This window comes from Poecilia reticulata, chromosome 6 (genome assembly GCF_904066995.2).
Source record: "Poecilia reticulata chromosome 6, P_reticulata-male-v2, whole genome shotgun sequence".
NCBI lineage: Eukaryota > Metazoa > Chordata > Actinopteri > Cyprinodontiformes > Poeciliidae > Poecilia > Poecilia reticulata.
The window spans coordinates 15,225,369-15,240,363 of NC_088835.1; the positions used below are offsets into that span (position 1 = coordinate 15,225,369).

Sequence of the window (14,995 nt, forward strand, 5' to 3'; positions counted from 1 at the left end):
ATCTATTAAAAGAATTGGTAACCTCAAAGTTCACTATTTGATTAATAGAAGTGCTCATTGATCAGGATGTACAGGACATAAAGGATATAAAGGACATCTTTACCATCGCAAAGTACCACGAGTCAGAAAAAATGTCTGCACAAAACCCCTCCACATTCACTGCAAATGCCATTAGATTAAAAAAAACAATAATACACAATCTATGTTTAAACCTGTCTAATGACAAATGTGGCTAAAGGGCAATACTCTAACTGAGGTTGAGCTATTTAGAAAATAATAACGAATAAAGATTTCAGCCTTCAGATGAATGAAGCTGGTAGAGAAATACTCCTAAAGGTGATTCTGCATAAAATAATGTGGGTGTAGTTCTGGGGGGAGTTGCTGAATCCAGATACCTGGCACTTTTTTCAGATATTGAACACATTTATCGCTGTTTTATAAACACGAAGGATTGCGAGGCCATTCATGCTTTATCCCCTTTTAAAACTATTCCATACTCTTAAAACTTTGCTGGCCCTCTTGATGAAGACTTTGGCCCCGGTATACCTTACATTAAAATGATCCCACTAAATCCTCATTTAAATTCTCTAATAAAGAGAGCACCGGCAGAGGATCAGTTCTTCTGCTCCGAGGGCCGTAAAAGTCAACCCAACATCTCTGCCAGACAACACATTTTTATGTGCCATCACATCCCTTCATGTTTGCTCTTTTCTCTTCTCCTAAGGGTAGGTGTTCCTCCTCTCATCTTCCCTCCTTTTGCCCTGCAACAATTTTGAAATGCTTGTGCACATTGGTGTTTCTGCAGCTATATAGTAGCATATTTCCCCTCCCCCCCAAACGTACTGTGCCCTATAACCCTCCTATCTGCACTACAGGGTAGAGTACATGTACACCTCATTCCTCTCCTGCCCTCTGAACAGTCTCTCGCTTCCATCTGACAATTACTTTTCACCAGGCTGACCTCTCATCAGCAGTCAACAACTCTCTGTCACTCATCTGGCTGCCCTTTACTTATTTTCAGTGAAACTTGCAGAGACATACAGAGAAAACACACACACACACGCTCTCATTGGCATGTATTAACACATTCCCATCTTTTTTTTTCTCCCACTGCGTTTCTCTATCTTTCTCACCTTTGCCTCTCTTAACTTTTCCGATCTCATATCAACGTTCACGCCGCTTGCTCTGACCTTTCCGAGTCGCTTGTTTCCACTTTAAATATCTTTTCCAGGTGCAGAGGAGAGGAGGTCTCCGTTCCCTCCTTGCACTGATCTTGTTCATACAGCTTTAATCACATCTTTCAAAAACACAGTGGCAAGCACACCCTTCCTACCTGCGAGGCAGAAGATGCATGCAAAGACTTTGGGAGACGATGAAGACTGCAGGGAAGTTAGACACAGATCTGATAAATGAGAAGCCACAAAGCAGAAATCCAGCGCTGCAGACTTGTTACAGCTCCAAAGCAGAGGTGCCGGAGGTGACGAGTCTAAGAATTTGGATACTTAACACGAAGCAAACACATTTAAATAATTAGATATGCAGATAGAAAAACAATTCCCACGCGTGTACACACAACCACACGCATGCTTGGCATCACAATAAAAACATGAAGCCCAATCCCCTGGGAATTCTCTAAAAACTGTATTTAATAAATGCAGACGTCTTTTTGTGAAATTGTTTTCTACTTAAACAAACAGCCCTTCAGTCACAAATTACCAGAAAAAAAAGAGAGATAGTCTCTCCTCAATTCATTTCACATCACAAGGGGGAATATGCAAATTTAGTTGGAAGGAGGTGGGGCAAGTTGGAAAAGAGAAATTGGATTAAAGGCAGCATGAGGCGAGATGCTGACTGTGAGACAGAGATGGGGGGAGGCGAGGTCGGAAGAAAGAGAGAGAGAGAGAGGGGGAGAGGGAGAAAGCTCCCAGACAAAACATCCTGCAAAGAGGTGATTACCACGAACTGAATACCAGCCTGCCCACAGATAACTAAAGACGAGGGGGGAAGCAGCTCAAGCCCATTTAGGGCAGCACCGCGTGTTCAATACTCCCCCTAACCCGTCAAATACCATTAACAGATTCCCAGTCAGGTGCAAAGAAAGCGATTCTTCGGGTGGGGACAAGCGAAAGCGAGGAGGGAAAAAAAAAAAAATCCCCACCGCAAATCTAAACTGACGTCCTCTGTGGGCCAGTGGAAATCCTATAGAGGGAGAGCTGGCGATGGTCCCTGGCTCCCTCTCGACAAAACAACACTGCATAACCAGTGTGCGAGTCGTGAGTCATGGCCTACTTCCACTGCCTTTACCTTTTCTTTTTTTCTTTTTTTTTTCTATACAGATGGTTTGATATACAGAGGGTATGCCAGAAAAAAATATTGTTTTCTCAGGGGATTCTTAGAGCACTGAATATAGTTTAGAAGTCAAATATTGTTCCAGCATTAGCAGGAGATCTTGTCAAGAAAAAAGGAAGACTGCTCTCTCTAAGCCCCGAGGAAAAGCAAACTCTTTAAACAAACAAGGCAACGCTACCGTATGCTAAATTTGATGCTTCCACAGAGAGAGTATGAACCAGTCGGGGGGGGGGCTGAAGTCATTTCTATTCAGCAATAAAGTCCTAATTAAACTCAAAACTTCTAAAGCATCTTGTTGTGACACATGGATACGTACAAACAAATTGAAATTAAGCTTCACTCATGCTCTGGTGACGCATCATTTTCTGAAGTTTTGACCAAAGGATGATTAAAAGACGAGAAATTACCTAAGTATTAGTCTTGTTCCGCAAAAAGAGAAAGCAATTCCAAACTTTTGGAGGCGTAATTAAAAAAGAAAGTGGTGTAATGAATCACGTCGCAGGGATGGTAATATGTAGCATACGGATATTGTTTCAAAAATGAGTGAGAGTAATTAGCTAGCTCAAACCAGTCAGAAAGAAGCAGTCAGATATGACAGTCTGCTGCACTGTTACATTAACTGATCAATTACAGCAGAAAAATACCAATCAAAACAAGGTTTAATTTTATGAGAGCAGGAGCATCAGATACGAGAGTTACTGTAAATTATTTCAATCAAATCCATAATGATGAGAATCAACAATGTGGGTTCCTGACTGGCCTGAATGGAAAAACATGTCAAACCCTTGTAGACACATCCAGACCCCTCGACTTTTTCCACTTCCGTCACAAAACAATCCCAAGGTAGTGTGTATTTTATCGGGATTTCGATGGTAGATGGTTGGCCAGGAAAGGAAAGATGTTTACTTTTTAGATATTTTTTTATACCTGAAATTCTGAAGTGTGGCATGTCTGCGTAGCATCTAAGACTCTGTAGGAGTCACAGAGGTCAGAGGGCAAAGTAAAAACAATGTGTGGTGGAAAACCAACACTGTGCATCATTCTAAACAGACAATCCCCGCTGTAAAACAAGGTGGTGGAAGCATCATGCTGTGGTTTCCTTCAGCAGGGACAGGCATGCTGCTCTGAGTTGGTGGTGACATGTGAGATGGATGGAGGAAAACCTGTTTGAGAATGAAATACATGTTGACAGGATCATCTTCTAACAGGACGACGATCCTAAAGGAATCAGCCAGAACTACAATGGAACGGTTTAGATTAAAACATATCCAGGTTAAAACGGCCCAGTCAAATTCCAGAGCTAAATCCCATTGTGAATCTGTGAATATTTAAAAGAAAATTGATGTTCACAGATGAACTCAATACAATGCAATTGAGCATAACCAATTTGGGACAAAAAGGCAACTGGGCAGAAACTGTAGCTGTACAGAGCTGTTGGAGATAGCTGATGTTTTTATTTTGTTTTCATTTTATAAAAGATTTGCAGTTGAAAATGCACTAAAAAGTTGCTCTTATAGTTACTGACTCAGGGGGATTTGAATAGCAATGCACACAAGACTTTCAAAAGATCCGGAAAAACCTCCTAATGCACTACACTGTGCTGGTCTGTCACATGATGCACAAAAAAAATACATTTTGTCTTGGTTGTAATGTGACAAAGTATGGAAAAACTAAAGTGGTATGAATACTTTGCAAGGCTCTCTATCCTAATATTGATTCTGATAAGTGCGTCAGGCTACACAGGTAGTTCAGTGCTCAAACATATTATATCCTCAGACCTATTGTTAGCAAAGACGCTGAGTGTTGGCTTAGCTCACTCTGTTTCAGGTAAGTCCAAAAGGATTGACGCCACACTGTGCGTAATCCTGAAGAGCTGCTCCATCTCCCATCTACATGCGCAGGCAGCATATCTAACTGTCAGACTTGGCTCTTTAATCTCTATTTGAACAACACTAATACCAGCTCTTGTGATGGCTCTAATCATAACGCTGTACCCACCTCAAACTTATTAACGCGAAAAAGCCTCACACCACCGTGATTAGCTTTTCATGCCCACATTAACCGCTTAATGAATGCTTTCACTATACATTAAGTAAACCTGCATTCACCACCTAATAGCATTGGGTACTTTATCCACCACCGAAAATGTCTTGAAACTATTAGCAGGTGTGAACATTAACATAAAAATAATCAAAAACATTCTGAGCGATTGCAAATGTATTAATGTGCATTATTGATTAATTTCATATTTTTGAATTGAAGTGAATATTTTTTTTTGTTTCTGTTCAAACATGTTCTCAAACAATATTTGATTGATATGCATCTTTTTTACGTTAGACGAAGACAACATGGAGAGTCAAAACAGCAATACTCTATATTATTATTGGAAGGAATTATTAAAAGATATATGAAAGATATATGAAGATATATGAAAGTACATCAAATTACATAAACTCCTGTTTTCAAACAAGCTGCAGTGATTGCAGCTTTTCTTTTTTTTCTAGTAACGCCTGATCACCTCTGCACATACGCTTGGCAGAATTTCTGTTGATTCCACGCTCTTAACTGCGGGAGTTTGCAGAGTTTCCTCACATGAACTTCTCGCTTCATGTCCCACAACATTTCTGGATAAAGGTTTTTGGTTTAGAAATTTCAGCTATAACCCAGAGGTCACTGTTCAGTGGTCGCTACATGCAGGGAAACCAACAGGGCCAGACCACCGCTTCATCAGATGGGGCTGTGGAGAAACAACACCTTTTCTTTGAAGCTCTGCCCCGTATGCCACTGGTGTGTTGTTGTTTTTTTTTTACATCATTTACTGAATATTATACTGTTAGCACTCACGTTTATTTTGTGGAGATCTCTTTCTTTTATGGCTGTACTCTACACATCTGCAAATGTTTCAGGGCCTGTATGAACACTGATTTGCAAAAGTATTCAAGTCTAACTTTTTGTTTTAATCTTGTCATGTTTTAACCACACATATATTTTATTTAAACATTGTCTATTAGATCAATACACAGTGAAGCTCAGCTGTAAAGTGCATGAAAAAAAAAGACATTTTTTTCCCCACAAAATTGGCAAAGTGCAATCTGGATATGCATTCTGCTCCCTCTAGTCTGATACACATAAATTAAACTCAATCCCAGCATTGCCACAGCTGTTCTGTGAGGTAATCATAGCTTTGTTGGTGAGTTTTAGTGAACAGACAGGAGAGATGGATCAGAATATTGGGGAGATGGGTGGAGTGAGAAGAAAACAGATTTAAGACAGTAGCAGGCTGGAGACGACTACTGACATGATGATGGTGATGAGCCTTCCAGCAGGACAACGGTGTTAGACATATAACCAGAGCTACAACAGAATGCTTAGCCATGCGTTAAAATGACCAAAATTGAGCTTCTATGCAAATCCCTGCACACATTCCCAAACACACTATCTTTTCTTAAACAGCTGCTCAGAATTGATAACTTGTTTGAGGTTCCAAAAAAACCTTAAATTGGGTCAAAGGTCAGCCTTCCAGCAAGTCAATTAAATGCAAGAAACAAAAAGAAGCTCCAACAGAATCACTTAGATGAAAGCATATCCATTTGTTAGAATGACCCGGTCTAAATCCAATTCAGAGTCTGTTACATGACTTGAGAACTGATGGTAAACAGATGATCTCTCTTCAGTCTAACTGAGCTGAAGTTATTTTAGAAATACGAATGAACAAAAAACGTGTTACGTGTCAGAATGTGCTCAAAGTCCAGACCTAAATCCAGCACAGATTTTGTGATTGGATCTGAAAATTTGTGTTCGCAGACATCATTTGGCAAAGGAGAATGGGTAAAAAAAATAATAAATCACGAGACAAGCAAATCTAAGCATGTCCTCCATACTCTCCTCAGTTAATCTCAGTTGTCTGTGAAAGTCTTAGAAAGCAGAATTTTTCAGCTATTTTCTTTTGCACGTTGATGTAGTTTTAATGTTTGCCGTAAACTGCTGTAACTAGAACTCTGAGGGATCTGCCGTCTGCCTGTAATCTGATGGCAACGTCTTGTTTGACTCGCAGCAGGTGACTGTCAGTACGGCGGACAGCTCTGTGCCTCGGAGAGTTCACTGTGGTAAAATAAGTCAAGATGACGCAAACGCATGGGGCCTCATTAAAACTATTGCTATCGCGCCTGGGGTCAATTTTCATGTGACCACACAGCCGCACTCGCAGACAAAACAAGCATACACAAAACGCTCCCTGATGCATTTGCGAAATTGTGGCTTTCATGTCCCAAAATTCATTACAAAGGGATCTCAAGCACCAAGTCACGTGGGAGACCTGACTCAACCTCTATAAATACTAATCAAAAGGCTAAAATTGGGTTATTCTATCAGAGAGACATACATGTATGGATCTAAAATGAGACAAGCAGAAGAAAGGCCTGTCGTTCCAGTCTCCTGCCAGGGTTCAGTTTGAAAAGCCATAGTCACAGGATAAGAATCATGCCATGCCTTTGATCACGAGAGGAGAGTTTTGCAGGTGAGAGAGGTACAATGGAAGAAGCTATCTGAATATCTGTCAGTCCAGACCTGCTGAATTTTGCTGCTCACCTGTTAAGTGAGCAAAAGAGAGAAAGAAGATTTTTTTTTTACTATATTCCTTCTCTCCCCAAAACCCTCCAGACACCTACCTTTGCAAGAATGCATCTCAATCAGGCATGCAATTACAATCTAGAACATGCTGTGAAACGTAACAGCAGCAGGCAATTTGAACGAAAACAGTGTACGCTGTTTCCTGCACACCGTGAGGCTCAATTAAGAAGCAAATTATTTGGATTCAACGTTTTTCTCGTTTTTCCATCTTCCTGTTTTTGAGCTTAAAGTCTAACTTTTTTTTTCTTTTTTTTTTTTTAGCAACACATATACTTCAGTACAAATCTCAGCTACCAATAATTTTCACCTTTTCCCTGAGCATGTGAGATGTTTCCTGACTATGGTAGTGCTTCTTCAAATCCCTGGGCCTAGAGAGCAAACGTGAGGAGGATTAGAGGGGTAATGCCAGCTGATGAGAGGGAGAGGGTCGCAGTGGTTTGCCACTCCACACGGATTAGCTCTGAAAACAACTTCACAGCCCAAAACTATGACAATCAAGGACACATAATTTAGTCAATCTGAAAAGGTCCCTTCATGAATCACCATTCTTCGACATCAAATATGCTCTTATTGTTCGGTTGCTTTGTGCGGGACAAAACAAATAAATAAATGTGTCATTACTGTGAAAATGCAATCCTGGTGTTTAGGTGAGAAAAAAACCCCGGCTGTCTGTTAAATTTTAATCCCAATTTGTAGCAGGAGACCAATTTCTACTCTTTTCAGTGTTTATTTTTTATTTTTTTGTTTTGCATGAAGCATTTCTGAGTTTAAAATATAAAACAGGCTGGTCAACACAGGGGTTAGAGTGATCAAACTGGATATTTTGTGTTTGTCGCGAAAGCGGGGTTACCACCGAGGGAGGGAGTGGAGGGCAAGGGCAGTGGCAGCTGTCATAATACACACCCACCTCAGACACAAACGGTGCATAAATTAGCTGAACTGAGCATAACTAATAAAGTTTCCGTTTGCATGGGTGCATCTCAAAGTAAAATATTGTTGAAAAATTAATTGATGTCAACAATCTATTTTAAACATAAAAATTCAGAAATTACAGATGGAGAAAACGAAAGGTTTGTCTCAGGATTAGAATAATACATAAGACTAATAAAACAACATTCTCTATAATGCAGGAATGTTATTTTAAAGCCACGAAAAGGCCAACACTATCGTGGGAAAGACTACTGACTTAACAGTCATTGACAATCCCCACAAGGAGTGTTAGCTACAAAAGCTCATATCTATCTATCTATCTATCTATCTATCTATCTATCTATCTATCTATCTATCTATCTATCTATCTATCTATCTATCTATCTATCTATCTATCTATCTATCTATCTATCTATCTATCTATCTATCTATCTATCTATCTATCTATCTATCTATCTATCTATCTATCTATCTATCTATCTATCTATCATCTATCTATCTATCTATCTATCTATCTATCTATCTATCTATCTATCTATCTATCTATCTATCTATCTATCTATCTATCTATCTATCTATCTATCTATCTATCTATCTATCTATCTATCTATCTATCTATCTATCTATCTATCTATCTATCTATCTATCTATCTATCTATCTAAAATCCTTATCAGTGGTTTTTTGTATTGTTAATATTTTCTGAGAAACCAGTCTGTTTCTATAGATGTTAAGCTATAATAATCATAGCTAAAACAACAAACTGCTTAAATATATCACCCTATTGATATAGCTGAGTGATATTTCAATAATACAAGTTTCACTTTTGGAATTGCATAAAATAAATGATCATCTGAATGATCTAATTTGCTGAGATAGACTTGTGTGTGTGGAACTGAGGCATTTGCCAACTTATCCAGACTGAATTAAAGTTCTAGCTGGTTCCCCCAGGCAGCATTTAGCAGCCGCAAACTTTGCATATATATCGGGCCGCCCCAATGCCCGTTACGAGTTTAATCAGTGGGTCAAGTCTAATGAGAGGGCCTCAGGTGATGAAAAGTTTCGTGTCCAGATGGTGGCACAGTTTAACCAAGTGCATTTAATGTGCAGCGTTTCATTAAAGTAGGGCAAAATCACTGCAAAGCAGATAATTGTGCAGAAAATGAGAGGAGAGGAAAGGCGGGGTGTCGGGGTGTTGCGTGGCCAGAGTTGAGCTCGGATAGACCGAGGGATATTCAACACACCTCGTTTGTCTTGAATCTTAACAGTGAGCTCCAGGAAAGGCTCCGTCTCCCTGTCCAGCCTCCGGGTTACTGTTATATCTCCACTGTCGCGGCCCACGGTGACCGGAGAGCTTTCTGACTCCGGGTAAATGAGCTCGTAGGCAGCTGACTGAAACCTGGTGGGATTTAGGCTCATTAGGACTGAGCCGATGCCGGCGTCCTCAGACACGTTGAGGGAGAGCACGGTGCTGGACTCGAGGAGCGCCCTCGGCGACCGTCCTGCCCTCTCTGGACCGACTAAATCAGCGGAACGCGTCATCCATCGCTGTGGTGAAACAGTAACTAACACAGCTTTGCTGGTCAAAGGAGGCCAGCCGTGATCTCGCACGTACAGATAAAATGTAATGGGAGAAAGGAGACCCAGGATAGAGTCGACGAGCAAAACTTCCCCCGTTTTCGGGACAACATAGAAACTGCCATTTTTTGGTACGGAGGCGAACGTCAACTCTGCGTTCTTCCCGCTGTCCTCGTCGACAGCTTCCAGTCTGTAAACAACAGTACGGAGCGCGGTGGTGTCGTCTAAACTTATATGAACACTGTCTGCGCTCACTAGGGTCGGTTCGTGGTCGTTGGTGTCCAACACGTCCACTTTCACCAACGCAACCTCGAAGACGGCAGATTCCGACGCGCACGTCTGGCAGCACAACCCGACGCTCAGGAGGTATTCTGAGCGTGACTCTCTGTCTAAAACCCGGGAAGTTTTCAGCAGCACATTTCCCCGCTTGTGGTGGGCGAAGACGTGGAAATCCTCACTGCCATTTCCAAACAATTTAAAGTGCATTCCGGAGACTGGGCACCATTTTTGCGCGTCGATGCGCTTCACCGTAATGCTGAGTCCGTTCACTTTGGACGCCGCTGGCGAGTTCTCAAAAATGTGTCCGTGAAAGAAAGGCAATCGAGCCTGTGTTTTATATCCAGCTGCCGGCATTATAAGGCAACACAGCAAAACACCCCAAATCATGTTGGTGGCAAGTTATGCACCTCCAAACGTGGGGGGGGGTTCGGGGGGGGGGACACCTGACGAGAAAATCCTCAAAAAACAAAAGAAAAACACTTGAGAAACATTTCCTTCATAGTTATCCACGGTGCGATCCGTGCAGGTCAGCCCCCTGAACTTTAAGTCTCTGCAGCCAGGGAGATCCCTGCCTAGGCTCCATGAAGGATCTGCGTGCAGGCAGACGGTCCAGTGCGCTGCAGGCAGTTTGCCGTTCTGGTATCCAGCGTTCAGCACCAGAGAACCGGACAGCGCCAAGCGCGGGGGCGTGTCGGCGCACGGGGACGGAGCGCCTAGTCGGTGAACCCCACCCTGAGCGCTGGTCAGTAGGGTCTTTCCCTCAAATCTCAGCACAGGGACTGAGCCGTTGCACGCACGGCATGCGTCTTTGCAGCTGCGTACCACATACGCTCTCTCTCTCAGCATAAAGAATTCTTGTTATAAGGAAAGGGGGGGAAAAAAATCTCTGATATGCTTCCCGTTCGCAAGAAGACCGCTGAAGATATGCGCTTTTTCCACCCTGCGTTGCGTGCAACTATTAAAGTATCCAAATGCTGGTTACACGGCGCGTCTTTAAATCTGCATGAGTCGCTGAAAGGTGAATTACTCATGCACAGTACTCATCTTCTCCCTTAGGGACTGAACTCATGACCTAATGTTCCCAGGTTTTATATGGATTTAAGGTTACTATTCCTTCAACCTGCAATGCATTGCTCGAGCCACATCACAAGCACTTTTTAATTTGTAACCCACAAGAAACAAAAGAAACTACAGTGTGCGCCTGAGTTTATATTCATAGGCAGAGATTTGGGTTGTTAAACTATGCAAACACGACGATTTAAGGCAGTCTACGCTAAATAGCTCCATATGTCTCTGCAGCCAGAATGTGCGCACCAGAGTTCAAATTAGCACCGTCACTCTGGGTGCTCTTCCTTTCCTTTCTCACTTTGCAGGCGAGCCAAGTGCTGGGAGCAAAAATAAATAAATAATCTGTAGGTAACGTCTAATTCCCACTTAGTGTAAACTTCCAATTCCCCATAGCTGTCTTCCACCCAGCATGTGTATGGGCCCCATATGAATTTTGCTCAGGTTGAATACTAGGGTCCGCAATGAGATTCTTTGTACGGGGAAAATGTAATTGACCAATACAGAGGATCCTTCTTTTTACTTGCAATTGTCATAGATGAAAGATGCATGATTAACTCAGGAAGTTTATGCAACCTGTGGACAATCCCTTTTGGGGTTCATTTATCAACTCATTTCATTTGCACATGGGCTCTGTATAAATGTTGGTTAGGCTTCAAGGAGAAAGCTTGAAACTGAATAGAATAAACCCTAAGGGACATTAAATGGTCAACAAGACAAGGAAGTAAAGGCAAAAGAGAATGTGATATCAACTCAGCCATTTTTTATTTTATTTTTTTTACAAGAGCTGTGTCTGAATCACAACTTGCATCCATCTGCACAGACCCAATTTTTAACTAGATTTGCCCTCCATCAACTGTACATTGTCCAACCTGTTGCCCCTGCTTGGGCCAATTTTCACCCAATTTCCTTTGCATGAACCCCGTATCCATTCTGGGCTCCTACTGAGTTTCATTCAGAAGAAATAGACATATAGGATGTTGTCTATTTTCTATATGAACCCGTACGTGTCCTAGTTTCTAACCAGAAGCTGTTGTCCTATATCAAACCCGTAGAGACAATTAATTTGGAAACATGTGATAACAAATTGACAGCTGGGGGTATGATGTAACCTGTGGACAATACTTCTTGGATCTCATGTCCCATTAATCTATTTTCTTTCAATATGATCCACATTCAAGAGTTCTGCTTTGTCAGAAGAAAAAGGGAATTAAAGGCAACAGAACATGTCATATCAATCATTTTCCATATAGATCAGTACTTCAATGTATTGAGAGTGAGAGGCCAGGCAATACTTCTGTACTCGTAAAAAAACATCTGAATAAAAAATTCATCAAAGCGGCTGCTGAAAGATCCTTATCAATTCAAAAGCACCAGCCATCATTGCACTTTAAGCCAAATCTTTTCAGAAACTGATTTTTTCTTCATTTTTTTTTTTAGGAAATAAGTCTGACAACTCAACATTAAGCCTGCAGATAATTCAGGATCAGCGCTTGGAGCTGAAACACAAACCTCAAGTTGGTTGATTGTTGTACTTTTTATATGTCGCAAGCTCCAGGCTGTGTCATCCGCACAGCCATCCCAGCCATCCCTTCTGGCTCCTTTTGGTAATATCAGACCTAAGGAGAAAGTAGTTATCTCAGAAATATTGCCATTAAAAGAATCAAACCCTTCACGCGACATGGGGACTGTTGGTGGGAAATGACCTCTTGCAAAATTGCCTGCATGTCAAAAAGAGAGGACCTCAAGTGATCTCGCTCCTGCTCTGTAACTTCTTTGAACATTTAAAGCGCTTCATGAATGCAAATCAAATCCCATCTCTTATCATGTTGTCTCTCATGGCAAGATTCAGTGTGACTGTCAGTGTTAAAGTTTGTATATATATATATATATATTATACACACATAGTCACACGGCATGGCCAGGGGGTGTAGATAGAGCTCAGTTGAGGTTTCTCTGTTCTGTCTGCTAAAATGAAACACTAGCTTAAACCACATAAAAATAACAAAGCTGTAATGAATGTTGAAGAAGAAAAAAAATCATGAAGCAGCCTCATCAACTCTCTGACGGATAACTGGGAGCTTCAGGGCATTAAAGAGAGGAGAAAAACACACACCAAAGAAAGCAGTCAATGAACATTAAAAAGCTTCATGCTTATTTAATGAATAATTGACCAAGTCTATCCCCCTTTATCCAAACTGATGCAAAGACAGCTTGTGAAAGCAACAACTTAAACCTTATAACATTTAGAACAGAGCACCTTTGTCATTAGTGGGAAATGAAATGAAGGACTGCTCTCAAAGTGGGCTACATTGTGTCATTTTTGCTCCATTAGACACAGGTTATCAATTATTCCTTTTTATTGGAAAGGAGGCTTAACTATTACAAAATAGTATAAAGGTAGTTTTAACAAAGTTTGAAACCCAGTAAGGTTTTCTTTTTATGCAACAGACCCAGTGGCGTTTTTCCTTTTTTTTTTTTTTTTGTTAAATCACAAAAATAGACCGTTGTGCTGATGTCAAGAAATAATAGGCTGTGAAAGGCAGGTTTATTAGGGAATGAAAGAACGATTAGAATGGATGACTAGGCACGTACAGCTTTAAGGTTGCCATTTATGAGTGAACCTTTGGAGTGAGCATTCAAGGCAACCTTGTACCCCACAATTTTCTCAAAGTGCCATTTCTGGAAACACCACAACAGCCCACAGGAAAGGGAGCTCTGTGTACTGTAGCATTCATGGGCCCCCAGGACATTTTACCTCCTCAAAACCTGAAGGCAGAAAGCAGTTAAAGGGGCTGGATAAATATAAAGACATCTCCCTCATGTATTAGGTACAACAGCTAATTAGATTTGATCTATGATCCCCTTAAGGCAGCTACCACCTAACATTAGCTGTGGAAACCATAGCTGCTTATTAAAGGCAGTATTAAGTATAAAGCAACGTGTGCAACCAGGTTGAAAATTTACTTTCACTCATCATGTTGCAGAATAGCAAAGTACCGTATGCAGGGCCTCGCAAAAGTATTAATTGCTCCTGAACCTTTCACACTTTATTGCAATATTAACAGAAACGTCAAAGTATTTTAATAGGTCTCGATGTGACCGAGTAACACAAAGTAGCGCATAATGGTGAAGCGAAAGGGAAGTAGAAAAAATAATTCTATTTGTCAAGCTTTAAAACGTGTCACAGATCACATTTCACTTCATCATCTGAAAATAGAAATAGTGTGGCACAACTGCAAACCTGCCAAGATACAGCAATCCATCTAAACTGAGAGCCTGGGCAAGGACAACGTTGATCAGAGAAAAGGCCAGTAGACCCTCCGCAATACTGGATATGCTGCAGATATCCACAGCTTAGGTAGGAAAATCTGCGGATGGAACAAGTTTTAGTAGTGCACACCGAAAAATTAGTCAAGAAGAGAGCCATTGTGGATTGCTAGCCTGCAGAAATCATGTCTGGAATTTGCAACAAGATATGAAGAGAACTAACAACATACAGAAGAAAGCCAGAGCTAAAAGGGATTGATTTAAATCATGTTCATAAATGACCTAGTCAAAGTCCAGATCTAAATCCAATTAAGAATTTGTGGCAAAATATAAAAACTGCTTTTCACAGATGCTCTCCCTCCCATCTGGCAGAACTGAAGCTATCTAAGAAGAATGGCTAAAATGTAACACTTCTCGATATTCAAAGCACATGGAGATAACCAAAAATACAAAAAACGTGTAAAAATGTTTCTCGGCTGCCAGGGATTGCCTTGGGATTCCAGCAGAAAAGCCGGCCCATGTAGCTGGGGATAGCTGCTGCTCCCACAACCAAACCCCAGATTAAGCGGTAGATGGTGAATGGATGGATGAATGGGTGACTTTAATATTTTAACGTAAATAAAAATAAATAAAAAATCCACACAGTATTTGATGTTTCTGAATTGAACATTTCAAAGAGCTTCAGTAAAAAGGAACCATATCAGACACTTAAAGCAAAAAAGGGAAAAGGCAAAGTTTCAGTCAAGATTAATGAATAGGCTGTTCTTTAGAAATAGAACCTAGGGAGCCGCGTCTTGTTGGAAATTCACTTTTACTCTCTAATCTGTGATTAGCAAAGCCTGTGATTAAAGAACTTCATTTGGAAAACAGCTTTTTGCTACCCTAAACCATGGAAAT

General features: G+C 41.0%; 1 protein-coding gene across 1 annotated transcript in view; it reads right to left on the reverse strand.

Annotated features, from left to right (window-relative positions):
• Positions 1 to 12,212, reverse strand: part of LOC103466206 (neural-cadherin-like) — a 132,225-nt gene extending 120,013 nt beyond the window's left edge. Inside the window, exon 1 of the mRNA XM_008411644.3 lies at positions 9,151 to 12,212. Within this exon, the coding sequence (XP_008409866.2) occupies positions 9,151 to 10,150 (1,000 nt within the window). The 5' untranslated portion in view covers positions 10,151 to 12,212. The remainder of the gene's footprint in view (positions 1 to 9,150) is intronic.
• Positions 12,213 to 14,995: the final 2,783 nt, after the last annotated feature.